General features: G+C 35.2%; 1 protein-coding gene across 16 annotated transcripts; it reads left to right on the top strand.

The window, feature by feature from the left end:
- Nucleotides 1–1,055: 1,055 nt before the first annotated feature.
- On the top strand, nucleotides 1,056–15,519 carry LOC114289529 (protein MLN51 homolog). Of its 16 annotated transcripts, none has more exons than XM_082865987.1 (12): nucleotides 1,074–1,955; nucleotides 7,078–7,180; nucleotides 7,287–7,486; nucleotides 7,595–8,436; nucleotides 8,703–8,817; nucleotides 9,561–9,683; nucleotides 13,214–13,269; nucleotides 13,384–13,429; nucleotides 13,567–13,636; nucleotides 13,713–13,791; nucleotides 14,454–14,543; nucleotides 14,633–15,095. In XM_082865987.1, exons 1-9 carry the CDS (start codon nucleotides 1,453–1,455, stop codon nucleotides 13,592–13,594), a joined length of 2,016 nt encoding a protein of 671 aa, XP_082722113.1. In that variant the 5' UTR covers nucleotides 1,074–1,452; the 3' UTR covers nucleotides 13,595–13,636; nucleotides 13,713–13,791; nucleotides 14,454–14,543; nucleotides 14,633–15,095. The 16 variants fall into 16 exon arrangements, with proteins under 16 accessions (XP_082722116.1, XP_082722113.1, XP_082722114.1 ...); XM_082865988.1 differs by having other exon boundaries at nucleotides 14,454–14,538; XM_082865991.1 differs by having other exon boundaries at nucleotides 1,080–1,955; nucleotides 7,592–8,436; nucleotides 9,438–9,683.
- Nucleotides 15,520–16,223: the final 704 nt, after the last annotated feature.

Genomic DNA, 16,223 nt, shown 5'->3' on the forward strand with positions numbered 1-16,223 from the left:
AATAAAATTAATATTTTTAAAACTCTCTCATTAATATCTATCAAATAAAATTCATATTGACTATGAAATTCTTTTAAAGAAAATAATAGTAAAATTATTACCGTCGAAATTGATGTAAACAGTAACATATTACTCTGTCTCACAGTAACATGTTACTTTTATTCAAAATAACATATTACTCTGGTAATATCATCCAAAAAAAAAAGAATATTCTACTTTGTCTTTACTCAATTATGTGTCTTCTCCTTAACGGGTTTAGAAACAAAATAAATTGAGTTGTCATCTTCACCAAATAAAGGTTCTGTAGAGGGATTTTGGCTAATTTTTTTAAAACAAATCTAAGATTAGAGATGCTCTTTCAGTGCAAAAAAGGGATAAACTCCTCTTCATATGTCATTTTGCCATATCTCTGTATATTTTTTTTGTGGGTCTCAACCTCATTCAAACCGTCTACCTTGTCACTAAAGGTTATCCATGCAAAAATTAAACTTTATCAGACAATTATAAATAAATGAACAAATGATTTAATTTTACAATAATATTTACCACTCATTTGATTTAATTTTACAATAATATTTACCACTCATTTTATAAAATAATAATAAAAAAGATTTATTATTCAATTAAGAAATAGGCTGTTGAAATTATTTATGTGAATTTTAATTGAAACTTACAATTTGAGGAGTTGTTTGGTAAGAACCTAAAACAGTATACTTATTATCTTTTTATTCTATTTAGATAACATTATCTCTATCATATTATACATCTTTTGATAAAAAATAAAAAGTTATTAAAGCCCCATTTGGGATGCCAATTTGGGTTAAAATAGTCATATAAGATAAAATAGGTTATTTTAATCAAATAGAATAAAATGTCGTATCTAGGTCATAATTATTTTATTTTTTTCTCACAAAAATAAAAAAAACCAAGAAAAACTATCCTAAACAAAAAATTTTAACCCAAAATTAAAAAAAAGTAAAAAAAAACTAAAAAAATTAACCCACATACTCAAATAACCTATTTTCAAATAACACTTGAGTACGTAAAAATATGAAGAAATGAAATCCAAGACCAATCCAATCCAGTACAATTCCGCATACCCATTTGTCACAAGTCTTCGCGGTCTCTCTCTCTCTCTCTTATATATCTATATATATACACATCGGATTGTTGACAACACACCTAAAAAGTGTAAAGTTCTAAACCATCTTTTCTAATTCCACAGCTTAATCTAGGGTTTCCACACCCTAACCTAACCATACATGGATCGTAACCCTAAAACCCCTACAGAATCGAATTCGATTCCTTCTTCAACCTAGGCTCTCATTTTATTTTTTTAATGTTTTTTTGTGAATTGGTGTGAGTTTGCTGAGAAATTTTGAATTTTTTTGCATGGTTTGTCTGTGAATTTTGGGGGAAAAGTTTGGATTTTTGTTGTGCGGAGGTGTAGAAATGGCTGCTGCTGGGGAAGAAGAGGTTGAGTATGAAAGTGATCCAGAGGAGGCGAAGCGGTTGCTGAGGATGCGAAGGAGAGAGGCTAGCGATGATGAAGATGAGGAGGAGAGAGAGAGGCCGCTGAGGAGGATTGATTCTAGGGCTGCAATTGGGTCCGATGGGGAATCGGATGGTCAGGGTGCAGCGGCGGAGTATGATGACGAAGAATCGGAGATAGAGGAAGAAGAGTTGGAGGAGGTGGAGGTGGAGGCTGATGTGGTGGAAGAGGGAGAGCATGAGGTGAGAGGAGGCAAAGACAGTGTCGAAATTGGCAGTGAGGATGAGAAGGAATTGGATGGGGATGCACCGAGATCGGTTGGGGAGTCAATGGAGCTTCTTCAGGGTGTGAATCAGGTTGAAGAGGAGAAGAAAGAGAATGAGCCATTTGCAGTGCCAACAGCTGGTGCTTTCTATATGCATGATGATAGGTTTCGAGACAATGCCGGTGGTGGTCGACACAGGTATATTGCCATTGAGTTCTGAATCTTGATCGTTTGTAGCATTAATTTAATTGCAATGTATGCGTTTATGTTGATAATGAGTATAAATATATTTTCAGAGTATTATGGTGTTGGGTCTTTATGTTCATTTCATAATTATTCATGGTTATAGTTTCCTTGCTTAACTCTTGACTTGTATATTTCTTGTGTTGTTTACAACTTGTCATACGTATTTGTGGAACTTTCATGTAGAAGACTATGAAATGTAAATTTGGTAGGGTTTTTTTTTTTCTTATCAAATTTTTAGCACCATATTGTTAATCTAAGTAAGTGTATTTTTTGACTTTTTACGAAAAAATGTGCAGAAAAGTGGGGAGGTGATGTGATAAAAAAAAAAGAAGATAAAAAGATAAAAAGTGTGCTTATATATCACACCCCAAACAAGTTCTTAGTTTTATTGAAGAGTGTATTTTAGTCCATATTTCTCACTGTTATGCATACAGATTCAATGAAGGGTGTATTAGTGGATAGTTCTCACTGGTATGCATATGGACACTGTTAGTTGGCAGTCCTGCAGAAAAGATAAAGTTTATAAATAAGAAATAAGCTTAACCTTAATGTAGTGTTTGGTTCATTAGAATGGAGTGGAATCGAATAATGATTCCATCAAAATATTCATTCTCATGTTTGGTTGATTAAAATAAATTATGAAAAATACATTATAAATGGAATCATCATTCACCATCGGAAGGGAATGATGTATCAAAAAATCAGTTTGGATTTATGCCTAGTAGATTAACTACAAAATCAATTTATTTACTGAGAAAATTAATAGAAATATACATACAGAAAATGAGGGATCTACATATAATTTTATACATCTAGAAAAAGCTTATGATATGGTGTTTAGAGATATAATATCGTGGGTGTTGTAGGAAAAAGATGTTACCAAATGGTATAGTGATGCGATAAAAGTCATGTATAATGGAGTTGTGATTACAATTAGATCATTTCTAGGAGAAACTAGTGAGGTTCCAATCATTGTAGGGTTGCATCAAGGGTTAGCTTTAAGTCCTTACCTATTTTCCTAGGTCATTGAATTAACTAAACACATTCAATATGACATCCCCATGGTGTATATTGTTTGCTAATTATATAGTTCCAGTAGATGAAACTAAGGAATTAACGCTAAATTTCCAGAGACTGGAGTCTCTATGTCACATAGTATGGGGCTTTGGTAGGGCATCGTGGGGGATGACATGACTTCATGCATTACATTTGTTTTCATTTTAGGATTAGGGGTAGTGTTGAATTATGGAGTCATTTGGTGTGGAGAGAAGCTTGAAGTATCTTCTTTTGCCTTTGCGTATATTGCTGTCAATGAAGGAATGAAGGAGTGGCATTTAGTGATTGTGCAAAAAGATTTATTAATGATTTTTAGGATATTACTTTCCATGAACAGTTGAATGATTGGAATGTTGGAGTTTTTATGGAGTACCTTGGTTGCCTTTTATAGTGTTTCATGTTTGGGAGGAGTTCAAGAATGCTCAACAAGTAGGCCAACTCAATTGATTCAATCATTAAGGTTGCTGAAAAAAATTGAAGTTCCATGATATTGATGCCGATTGGGAAAGTTCCATAGATGCCGATTAGTGTTAGAGAAAATTTCCCATAGATTGGAGAGAGCATTGTTTTCTAGAGGAGATAGGTATACCCACGTGTAGTGAGTTTTGAGCATTATTCCAATCTATTATTTACCATTGTTTAAGATTTCAATTGGGGTTGCAAATAAAATTGAAAAAATAATGAGGAATTTCTTCTTCGAAGGAAAATATGAGGGAGAAGGGCTTAGTTGGTTAATTGGAAAACACTCTGACTTCCTGAAAAGGGGAGTTTTTGCCATTGATAATATTGTGGAAAGGAATATTACTTTGCTTGGGAAGTGGTTGTGAAGATTTCCCAATGAGTGTAACGCTTTGTGGCATTCCATTATTAAGAGTAAATATGGGGTTCATGCTAATGGGAGGGATTTTATAGTGGCTTACATGGTAAACGGTTCATCTCCATGAAAATCTATCGTGGAATGGTTTCATTTTCTCTTACAATATTTTCATTGCATCTATGGCACTTTCCCAATCGACACCGATATTGTGGAATTTCATTTTTTGTTTTAAAAAATGTTGATGTTCATGATTCAATTGAGTTGGCATCCTTGTTGATCATTCTTGAATGTTTCTTTTTGAGGCTCAATGTCATTGATAAATGGGTTTTGTCACTTCATTCTTCGGGGATTTTCTCAAGCAAGTCATTTTTTCAACACAATCATTGATAATCATAATGCTCCTCCTTTTCTCGTTCATACTAGGGAGCTCAGTTGTATGAAGCGGGAGCGGGAGCGGGAGCGGGAGCGGGGAAGCGTGAGCTGATAGAAGTTTCTTAGGTTGGGAGCGCCTCAGGAAGCGATAATATATATATATATATATTTTTAATAGTTATTTCTAAAATATATTTATTATATAAAGGTGAGTTAAATAATTATTTTTAAATATATTTATTATTTTTATCTTAGATATTATTTTTATAGATAATATTTTTAATTTATTTATATATATTTTTAATTTTTAATTGATATATATTATAAATAAAAAACAGTAAAATAATAAAATATGTTAAAAAATAGTAAAATAATAAAAAATAGTAAAATAATGATTTATTTTATAAATCTTATTAGATTTTTTTTATTATATTTGATTTAATTAGATTTATTATATTATTATATTATTATCATTATATAACAAATTATATTATTTATTATATTTATTATATGTTAGAAACGGGAGGGGGAAGACGACGCAGATTGACAAGAAAGAAAGAGAGAGAGAGAGAGAAGAAGAAGAAGAAGAAGAAGAAGAAGAAGAAGCAGGAGGTGAGCACGATCGCAATGGCCATGGCGATGACGATCGAAGGCGATCGCGAGCAGATCGCGAGGGCGAAGACGACTGGAGGTTCGACGAAGGTTTGTCTTCTCACTCTCTTCCTTCACACACTCTCTCCTTTGTCTCTCTCTCCTCGCCGTATCTGACACCAACAAGCTAGGGTTTTTGTTCTTCTTCACCAACGATCCCATCTTGGCTAGGATCGCGTTTCTCTCTCTACGGAAATGCAATTCCAACACGTTTCTTTTTAAGAAACGCGGAATCGCGTTTCTTAGGAAGATTCGTCACCTGTTAGGACGATTCCTGCAACTAAGCTAGGGAGTGATTGTGCCTCTCAAAGTTGAGGCTTTTGTGTTGACTTTGGCTCATAAGGGTCTTATGACCTAAGAAGCATGGACGTGGCCATGTGACACAATACAGACATGCAGACACGCTAATTTTTAAATAACGCAAGACATAACACCTTGGGGATGTAAGGAAATCAAGGAGCCCACAAGTGCACAACAATCATTGGCCCAATCCGTCGAGAAGAAACTTCAGAGTCCATGTACTTAACATCATGGCCCAACATACATTATTTGGAACTCGTAGATTATTTGTAGTGTATTTTGGGAGTTTTTTTTTTATGTATAGATAATCTAGAATTTTGTTTTATTTATCCCTTGATGCCCTTTTGTTTCTTCTTCTTCTTCTTCTTCTTCTTCTTCTTCTTCTTTTGTTTTTTTTTTTTTTTTGTTTTTTTTTGTTTTAATATAAATATGATCTCTACTTATCCAAAATGTAAATAAATAAACAAACAAAATTGATAGGCAAATGTGTTTACCAACTGGTCCTACGGACTGAGCTTATTTACTCATAAGTCCTAAATATATATATATATTTTACGTATTTGCCTCTCATTTTGATAATGAATTTTGTTTGACTCTTTAGATGTATGTTTTGTGTTTGTAGAGTGATCATTTGGTACTGGTAATGATATTGAGAAATTGATCAAAATGATAAATGATTGGGACATTTGGCTTTTGTTTGTGATTTTTGATTTATTTTTAGTTTATTTGTGTTAGTTTGTGTATTGAAATATGATGTGAGAATTGCAAGTAGTTAAATTGTACTTTTAAAGATTTTTTTATAATGGTAAATTTATCATTGAAAATTAGAGCAAGACTTGTTGGTAAATAAATCTGGTCCATAGGTTCGGCTCGTAATCATCCCTAGAATTTTATTATTTAGAGCATCTCTAGCTGGTTAGTATTTAGGTGTACCCCAATACATTGCAATAAAAAAATTCACTCTAGCAATGTAGTAAATGTTGTACTAAAATAACATTCTGATGTTTTCTATGTCAAATTAGCATAGTGCTATTTTATGTTGCACCTTTGACAATTTGAATTTTTTTATATAAAATTACACATTTGCATTATAATTGGAATTTGAAGTCAGATAAAATAAATGAGTGAGAGCTAATTTTGTATAAATAAATTATAAATTAAGATATGTGTTCCATGGACTCTTCTATTTTATCCTAAAGTGTAAGGTAAGGTTGTGGGATATCTGTCCCTCTGTACCCGAAATTGACATTTGGGTCTATTATTTTATGATGTTTGAAGAAAGAAGAATAAACTTACGTTTGCTAGTAAAGAAACATTTCTAACCTCTCACATGGACGAGAGATAGAACTCATATTTTCAATAAATTTACATCTTATTTAAGAATATTATATAATATGCAATATATATATCCATGACGCTTCCGTTGTCCAACTTGTGGATACATAGTCTAATATCTTAAGATGTAGGTTTATGAAGATTTTTTACTATTACTCTTTTACTCACTTGCCCATATTAGAAGACTATAACTTTACCTTTACCATATCACAAAAACAATATGAGATCCCAAGAGGAAAATCAGCAATGAGTCAAATCATGGGCATGTTTTTGTGAAGAACTTGTTAGACACATTAAAGGACTGGAAAAGAGTTGTATAATTTTATATTTTGCATATGCTTCCAGATGCAACTGTCTATGGAACTCCTGCGTTCTGCTTTTTTTGTTATTTATTGCCATTAACATCATGCTCCTGTACACTTGTTTGTAAATTTTTCTTTTTTCATGATTCTTCTTTTTTGTTTTGGTAATATTTCAGTGTTGATTTGATTTTTTAATATTAACCTGCTTTTATTTTTGTGTTGGTTATTTGAATTTGTTTAGGCGGACACTTGGTGAAAGGAAGTTGTGGGAGTCAAAAGACGATAGGAAATGGGGGCATGACAAGTTTGAGGAGATGACTCTCCAAGAAAGGCGCTATGAAAAGGTGAGGGTTTCATTGAGCTATCTGGTTGATGAATGTGGCTCATATTATAAGTGACATTTTCCTATAAAAATCTGCCCTCTAATTTTTTTCATTATATATTTTCCAGGGTACAAGGAACTCTAGAGGTCATTATCGACCTCGTGGAAAAAATCGAGGTGCAGATCGAGGATTTCCTAGAGTAAACAAGTCTAAAGCATATGACAATAACACTCAGAACCATGCACCCAAGGGTTTTAGAGGAAGAGGCCCTAGAAGGTATGAACCTTCTAGAAACAACAGTGAAGCACCTCAAACACAACTCAGAAAGTAAGTATAAAGTTCGAATTTTATCTTGTTTATTCTATTTCTATGGGTTCATCAAGATTCTTTGAATAATGTTTTGAATAACATGCTGCATTTTGCTGTATTTAGTAGATCTGGGAAGTCAATTGAGAAAACTCTGCATGTTACTTCTGGGAGAGCACCTATGGCCACATCAAATTCGGAATCCAATCCAGTTCCTGCTAGAAAACAAGTGTTTGCATCAAGCTTGAATTATGCTTCCCCTCCATTCTATCCTTCTCTCTCGTCCAATAAAGAAACCACTTTGACACAGAACAAGGATGTACAAGCTGGAACTACCAACAGGAACCTTCGGTCTGCTGTTATGGATGAAAATTTTTCTGTGTCTCAGTCCAATACAATGATGCGAGGAAAGGATGTAGTTGATTCCATTGGCATGGAAAAGCTTTATATCAATGATTCCGTTTCTCCAGTTGCTGGAAAGCCTTCAACCAGCTTGCAGTTGCCACTTTCCAGACCTTCTTTAGTCAATAATACCCAACCTCTTCGGCCAAGGGCTCAGGGAAGAAATCTAGTGCCCTCTGGGCAGATGACTTGTCAACCAGGAGCACCTCATAGCCAAGTCACTAGAGCTTCTCCACCAAACCAACTCCACACTGTGCAGCGAAATCCTGTTCAAAGCCGAGTTCAACCTTCTTTTCAAGCTTCTGTTCAGTCTCCTGGTAGTGGATCTCAAACTACATCTCCACCAAAAGCAGCTTTGTCAATAAATTATTTTGAACCTGGAGAATTGGAATCTCCTCCAGAATCAAGTAAATCAAAGAATGCATCGATTGGAAAAGGAAAAGGCAGTGTTCAAGGTAGCGGAAGGGGCTCTTTTCTGTATGGTGGCACTCAGGTTATGGGAGCCTCTGGGAATATGGGCAGTGGTCACGGTGATCAGAACTTTCCTGGAACTCCAGCCTTCTTGCCAGGTGAAGCTTTACAATCATGTTTTTACCAGTCAGAGATAAGAAAATCCTATTGAACTGCTATTGTTGGGATGTACTAATTTGGATAGACCTAAGCTTGTTGGCTTTTATTGTGTACTTTTTTGTGGTTGATAATCAGTTCACTACGAAGTTCATTTTTGGTCGTTTGGATTTTGAAACTATCAAGATTACTGCTTCTTGTTCGTTAACCTTTTCTTAATGTTCTCAGCCACATTAAAGTTCTAATTTTGTAATGGTTTGACATGCAGTAATGCCGTTTAGTGGCCAGCATTCTGGTGGCATGGGAGTTCCTGCTGTTGGTATGGCCTTCCCTGGTTATGTTGCTCAACCCCAACTTGGGTTGGGAAATTCGGAGATGACATGGTATTGTAGCTTTTCCTTTACTCATGTAATTTTATTCGTATTGTTGCATCTTTTTCTGCTTGTAATTCATAGACCTTGGTTACCTAGTGTCTTGTATGGCATCCATTTTGGGTAGCTGATTAATTGGCAGTTTGCTGAATGATACATCCTATGGAGTGGGAAGATATGATTTTTTTTTCCCAATTATGAGTGACCTGTTAATAATAGATCTTTTCAAATTATCCCATAAATGTTCTGGTTGATTTATTGCTAGTGGAAGAGAATAGTTGCATGATTTTATTTTATTTTATTTTTTTGCTTTGAATCATTATTCTCAACTTTTTATTTTATTTATTTTTAATCACATTCTTTCTCATATGTTATTCGTCTTCAGAAAAATTGTACCTTATTACTACTACTGCTACTAGTACTACAACTACTATGAAAATTAACAGTTTTGATATTCTTTTATTTGTAAGCGGTGACAGTGGTCTTTCCTTTTCTTTTCTTTATTTTGTAGATTGGGGGGATTTGTACATTCCAGTAGATAAATAGGGGGTGGTTTGTTTTATTTTTTGTATCTTCTTTTTTTACTCTTTTTTTTTTGTTTTGTTTTTGTTATTTTGTTTACACTGTTGTAGGGTCATGTGAGACCCCGGGATGGTGTTCTGCAAGTTGTACATGAGAGGCATACATTTACTCGTCAAAAAGAAACTAGGAACAAAATAACAGGTTAGTGATGGTGGTTTGTTTCTTATGTCTAGGCTACCAGTTTTGGCTGGTGCTGCAGGAGCTTTGGGGACGACATATTGTTCACCTTATATTGCCGTCGATGGTGCTTATCACTCCCGTCCATCAGGGAAGACATCTTCATCAGAAGCTTCTAGGTTAGTTGCATTGGTTACTAGTCTTATGTTATTATTCTGATATGTTACTAGTCTTATATGTTTATTTGTTTGTCTTGCATTTCCTGCATCACCCTTGAATATGTGATGAACAAAGTTTCATTTTTTCTTCGGATCAATTATTAAGATGGTTTCTTCAAGTCACTCTGTAAAGTTATTTTCCCCCCTTTTCAATTGTATTGTAATTTTTCTGGTGAATGCCATTCCTTTATTTGTCATCCCAAGAAGAAAGAATCTCCTTGTTTTCACTTTCCAGTTGTCTGAAACTTATCAGCAAGAATTGTCCATTCAGGGTACCCCTTTATGAGCAGCAATCTTGTCTTCACACCTAAGAGCGCTCCGTTCTTATAGAAATAAACACTAGACATGCTTTCACAATTTATTTACATGAAATGGTTAGGGAGACGAGAACTTCCTTTTTTTTTTAGGGTACTCCTGGGAACAAATCCAGTGAAGACAATTGGGGTATGTTTCCAATCAAAAAATTAAATAAATGGGGCTTATAGGGCAGACGACTAGAGCATGAGGCTACAGATCACAATTTCGGTGGTTCGAATCCCTTACCCACAACCAGTCTGGAGGGCCTTTGTTATCCAAAATGCCTCAGATCTATGAAGCACGGACAGGTCCCTGAGGCTGGCGTATGAGTGTCTGACACGTGTCGGACACGGACACGCGTACGACACTCTGTTGACACGTGTCCGACACTCTCCCCTACGTGCCCCTTTTTTTTCAGAATTTTTCAGAGTCGGACACGAGGTTGGACACGGGAGGACACGATTCAGACACGCAGGTGGATCGAAGAAACCCTAGAACTGTTGGAGAGGAGAAAGGGACAGAGCCAGAGTCGAGACAGATCGAGGGGAGAGAGAGGGAGATAGATCGAGGGAAGAGAGAGACAGATCGAGGACAAAGAGAACAAGCCCTAACCTGTTTTGTCTTCGTCTTCGTCTTCTGCCTTCGTCTTCGCATCGTCTTCGCTGCTTCGTCTTCGTCTTCGTCTTCATCTTCGTCTTCGCATCGTCTTCCTCTTCCTCTGTCTTCGTCTTCCGTCTTCTATCTTCTGTCTCTCGTTCTGTCTCTTTCTCTTTCTTCTCTTCCCTCGTATGATTTCATTTCTCTCCACTCCACCACCCTTTGCTTTTTATTCTCTCTCTTTTTTCTTTTTTTTCTTTTGTTTTATTATTTATATCTATGTTTTTATTCAAATATATAAAATAAATTATTTTTATTTTAAAAAAAATCAATTTTTATTTTAAAAAATTTAGATAATATATTTATTAATTTTATTATTATTGTAATTTTATAAGAATTAATATTTTTTAAAATTTTAGATATAAAATAAATAAATAAAATTATATATATTAAACGTGTCCCCAACGTGTCGTGTCCCTTATTTTTTGAAAATTTGCGTATTTACGTGTCCGTGTCCGTGTCGTGTTCGTGTCGTGTCCCGTGTCCGTGTCCGTGCATCATAGGCTCTGATGATTATTTTTTAACATTTCAAGCCGTAATTCAAGCAGTTTGTGTCTGCTTATTTTCTTACTTACCTTTTGGCATTATTTTAATTTTTAGCATTCTTTAGAATTTCCAGCTTCTATCTTTGATCGGGGTGGGAGTGGTGTAGTATGAGATCCAGATTTGGGTTGAATCAGGGCCTTGATTAAGTATTAGGTCAGATTTTGGGTTTGAAGGAAGAGATAGAGGGAAGCCAAAAATGCGGAAGGAAGTGGCGCATAGAGAATACGAGGTCAAGGTGCATAGGAGAGTCAGTTTGGTGTGTCAAGAGAGGAAGACATGGGGCCTATGAAGCACGGACACGGGTACGAACACGGACACAAGACACGACCATTTCCAAAATATGGGTACACGGACACGACGGGGGGCACGACAATTTTCTAAAGGCTATATTTATAATATATAAATAAAAACATATATATCTACATATTGTAAGTATAATTTATAAAAACATAAATATATATATACATATATATATCTGTATACTAATATTCTAGGTTATACATATGTGTCTATATATGTCACAAAGCTTGATCGAGGAGAGAGAAACAGAGCTCGCAAAGGCGAGAGAGAGAAAGAGGGTGTCATTCGTCGAAGGTCAATCGAAGTTTGTCGGAGCTTCGAAGGTCGTCGTTGTTCGTCGAGATCGAAGGTGAGAGAGAGACAGATGGAGATCAAGGTCGTCGCTCGTTGAGTTCGTCGTCTCTTTTGGTTAGGGCAAATACCAGGTCACTCACTCCTCTCTTCTCTCTTTCTTCTCTCCTCTCTTCTCTCTTTTCTCTTTCTTCTCTTCTGATTTCCTTGCCGTGTTGCGCTGTACCCCCGCCGTGTCCTATACCAAAAAAACAAAAAACAAAAAAAGGGGGACAAGCCAAATGGTTTGTCCTGTACATGTCCATGGTGTGTCCCTGGCATGTCCCCGTTTCCAACACCGCTAAGGCATTGAGTTTTCCATGTCCGTGCTTCATAGCATGGGGCATCTAGGGGGAGGGCAGTTGTTCCTTGTGGGGGAGAGCTGGTGAGGAGTTCGTTATGGAATAGAGGTAGACACATGGTACGGGGAGGGAAATATATGGGGTGAGAGGATAGGAATGAGCCACATTTAATTATGAAAGGGGCCCAAGAAGATTCTTCTGATGGGAGCGGGAATGGTAGGGAGAGAAGGGGCTTTCACTTTGCTTGAAAGGATGGACCAGTCAGTGGGATATTCTCTTGGAATGATAAAGGAGTTGGAGATAAGAAAGAAAGTGAATTGGACTGGTAGGTGAATGGGGGCTAATATACAGTCCAGAAAAGTCACTGTTTTCGGCAGCCTAGTGGGCCCTCTTTGTTGATGTCAGGGTCTTGGACTCAAACTAGGTGAAGTTAGGGGCTTCGTGTTTGGACCCAGAGGAAGGGCCAAGCTGCTGCTTCTATACAGAGGCCTGAGCCAATTACAATGCGGTTAAAGTCCAAAGGTCCTGTTTTTGGCAAAGGTAACTTCAAGCCTTATTCTTCTTTTTTGTTTTTGGCTGTGTGAATTATGATATTCTTGGTTTTTGATGTGGAGTGGGTGATGCATTGTTCGGTTTGGTAGTTGTTTGCTTCTTGGAATAGGGTTGTCCAAGGGATACTTTCGCAATGCATGGGAGGCTGTTCTACTTTGCCTTATGTGGTATGTGTGGAGTGAGGAATCAGAGGTCTTTTGTAAATAGGTCAATTTGGGGTGTGAAAGGCAGTGTTTGTCTCAATGTTTTGGGAGATTTTTCCCTGTTTTTTTTTTTTTGATGGACTTTTTGGGGAGTAGTACATTCTCTGTAGTTACATAGTAGGGAGGGATACATGTTTGTCTTTGTTTTGCTTTCTATATACTTTGTGTGTACAAGGTTGCACCCATTTTTGTAGCACTTTCTTATGTTAATAAATTTTTACAAAAAAAAAAAATTATTAGATTATGTTATTCTTGCAGTTTGAATTAAGGGAGATTAATGTATGATTTTTATGTTCTTTTTCAGCAAAGAAGGCAATACAAATAAACCAAATAACGAATGGAAGGCTTCACAGAGACCCGGTAATGTAGTGCTGCTTTTATATTTTTCTGATTGATTATACTGGCTATAATTTATTAGCTTGACTACGTCATTTTTCATTATTTTGTGCTTGAACTAACCTTTTTTCTAAACAGAGGTTGCGAGTGAGGAGTTTGGTCAACGGCAAAAAAATACTCGCAGGCAAGTTGAATTTCACAATCTTTTCTCAGTGCAGAAGAGACCACTTTCTTCCATCATCTCCTTTTGAGTTGGTCTCTAGCCTTATGCTGTAATTTTATCTTGATTTTTGTTTTTAATTAATTTTATCTTTTGTGCAGATATACAGAGATGAATTTTGGTCAGTGAAGTACTTAGATTGATCAAGCCTATTTGAATAAGCAGATAGAGGTGAAATTTGCCCCCATTAAACTCCTGCAGATTTGGGTGTTGCAAAATTCTGAAATGTGCTTTCTTGGTGTTGCAGGCCTACGTACAGGCCCTTTGTGATCTTCAGTATTTGTTCTGGAGCACTTTGGGCCGCAGTATATTCCATGATATTCTAGGTAATGACTTTTGTTCTCTAGCCAGATTCAGTACTCAAACATGTTTAAAAGGTCCTAGGAATCATGATCCCTGCGTTGTGTTTAAATCATCTCAATTGCCTTTTGACTGAAAATGGCCGTAGTGGTGTTGGACATAGACATTAATTAAACTAATTTGTTCTCAAGAGACATGCCAACTAATTTTTTTTCCCTCGTGTAGTCCTTTTGATGGATGTTAGATGTTGGATGTTGAATATTTATTACTTTTTGCTTAGATTTAATAATTAATAGATCATCCATGAAAAAGACAAACGATAAGAGTTAACTTAAGAGTGGGGTTTTTTGATTATTGCGATGTCCTTGCCGTGTTCATGTCCGTGGCCCCATTTTTTTGAAATCACCATGTCCCATGTCCCAGAGTTTTTTTGTCTGAAATTAATCTGTTTGACTGCATTAAAATTGAGAACAAACAGAGAAACTTTGGATGTGTATGGCACTAATTACAACCCCCGCTAATAACATTTTCTTCAATATTTCTTGTTTTCCTGGAATTTAATCATATCAAAACTAGTTTAAATTGTCAACAGTTGATTATCTAAAGTTCTGCTATTGGATTTTTCTCCTGTTTAAACAACATATATGTTTCTTTCCGGTTATTGCTCCTCTCTCTCTCGTCCTTCTAGGTATATACGACAAACGCCTGATCATGCTGTGGTCATTTGTGAGGAAAACATTGCAGCCTGATGGGTGGTAGTTCTTTGTGAAAATGTGCGGTATGAATATACATTAAAGAACTAGATAACCTTGCAGCTTTGGTATATACCTTTAGAATATATTTGTGATATTCTATCTTTAATTTCAGGTTTTCCTGTGGCTTCATTTTTTTTTATGAAGCTTGTGAGGATTGTTGGTGGGCTTCTTCCAAAATTAAATAATTAAAAAAATAAAATAAAATGAAAAGAACAGAAAGAGTGTAGTATTGTGCAGCTGCTGTTTGCTTAATGAAGTTTTGAACTTCTCTGTCCTCAAGGGATGATTGGTTTTCCATGGGGTTTAATTCATCCATGGTGGCCTTAAGTTTCAAGTTGCTTGGTCATTGTCACAGTTTGAGGGGTAACTTAAATGTTTGGGATTTTTCTTATTTAAGTTTGAAATATTTGTCAACACATCATGGGTTAGAGAGCTACATTTGTTGAAAAGGACTGTTTTTAAGGTCGTTGCGGTGGTTGTATTGTAATGAGTTTTATGAATGTTCTTGTGAACTTTTGATTAACTGCTGCTTTCTAGGCAATGGAATATGTTTGAATTACAAAGTATCTTGAAAATCTTGCCTCGTCTTTGACTTTTTCTTGTTGATTTACACTTATTCAGATCTTGAATTGATATTTCTTTTAAGAATATTGGATCATTGTAATGGCGTAGAAAGCTTCAATTTCATTCAAAGTTTTGTATTGCGGTTTTTAGTTCCGAAAAGGTTTGAGACTCCCCTTACCCTGTGAGTTTAGTTTTGTGGTTGGCAGGCTCGGCAGTGGGTTTAATGGAAACAATCTCTCCGCATGTGATGTAAGATTATGTACATCTGACTTTCTATGGATTCCCACTCTTGTCTGAAGAGATGGAAAACAAAATCCAATCCAACTGTAGAATGGTTAAGGTTTTTAAATTTTATTTGTTTGAACTCTTCTTTAAAGTTTTATAATGTTTTCATTTTTCTTATCAATAATATTATGATGTTCGCATTTTGTCTTCCATTGTGTGGTAAAATTACATTGGGAATAGGCATGAGCGGAAGGAATAGCTATACCAATGCAAAAATAAGATGATAAGCAAAGATGTAATAAGAAAATATGGTCATTCAACTGTTATTGCTCTCTAATATATTAACAATTACAATGAAATGCATCTTTCAAGTTTAACACAAAATATAATTTGCCAAAATAAAAGTTTAATACTATATATGTAGGCTAAATTATATTGATCTTTTTAAGGTTTAGAAATAGTACATCAAAGTCCTATTTGGGAATTGATTTTTTAATTGTTTTTGAGGTGAAAAAATTATTCAGTGTGTTTGAAAATATATATTTTTTTCTGGTCGTATCGAAAAATGTAAGTGATTAAAGTATGTAATCTATTTTTAATGGCGTCATGGCTCTGTTAGGGTTTATTTATTTATTTATTTAACTTTTTGATTTCTTTAAACAAAAAGTCATATTTTTAAACGAGGTTCAAGTCCTATACGTTTGGCATGATTTACATTGGCTTCGCATTTAATAAGGTTAAATAAATCAAAATTGATATAAATGATGCATAAACATTGACATATATAATGGTAAAATATTCATTTTTATATAAAAAGTACAGGGACATTATTTTTTAATCCATACAATCAATGCATTACTAATGAAAAAGAATGAAGTGCAAATCTAGAAATAAATAAATAAATAAATAATGAA

The sequence above is a fragment of the Camellia sinensis genome, chromosome 4 (assembly GCF_055761805.1).
Source record: "Camellia sinensis isolate YWXY chromosome 4, ASM5576180v1, whole genome shotgun sequence".
Taxonomy (NCBI): domain Eukaryota; kingdom Viridiplantae; phylum Streptophyta; class Magnoliopsida; order Ericales; family Theaceae; genus Camellia; species Camellia sinensis.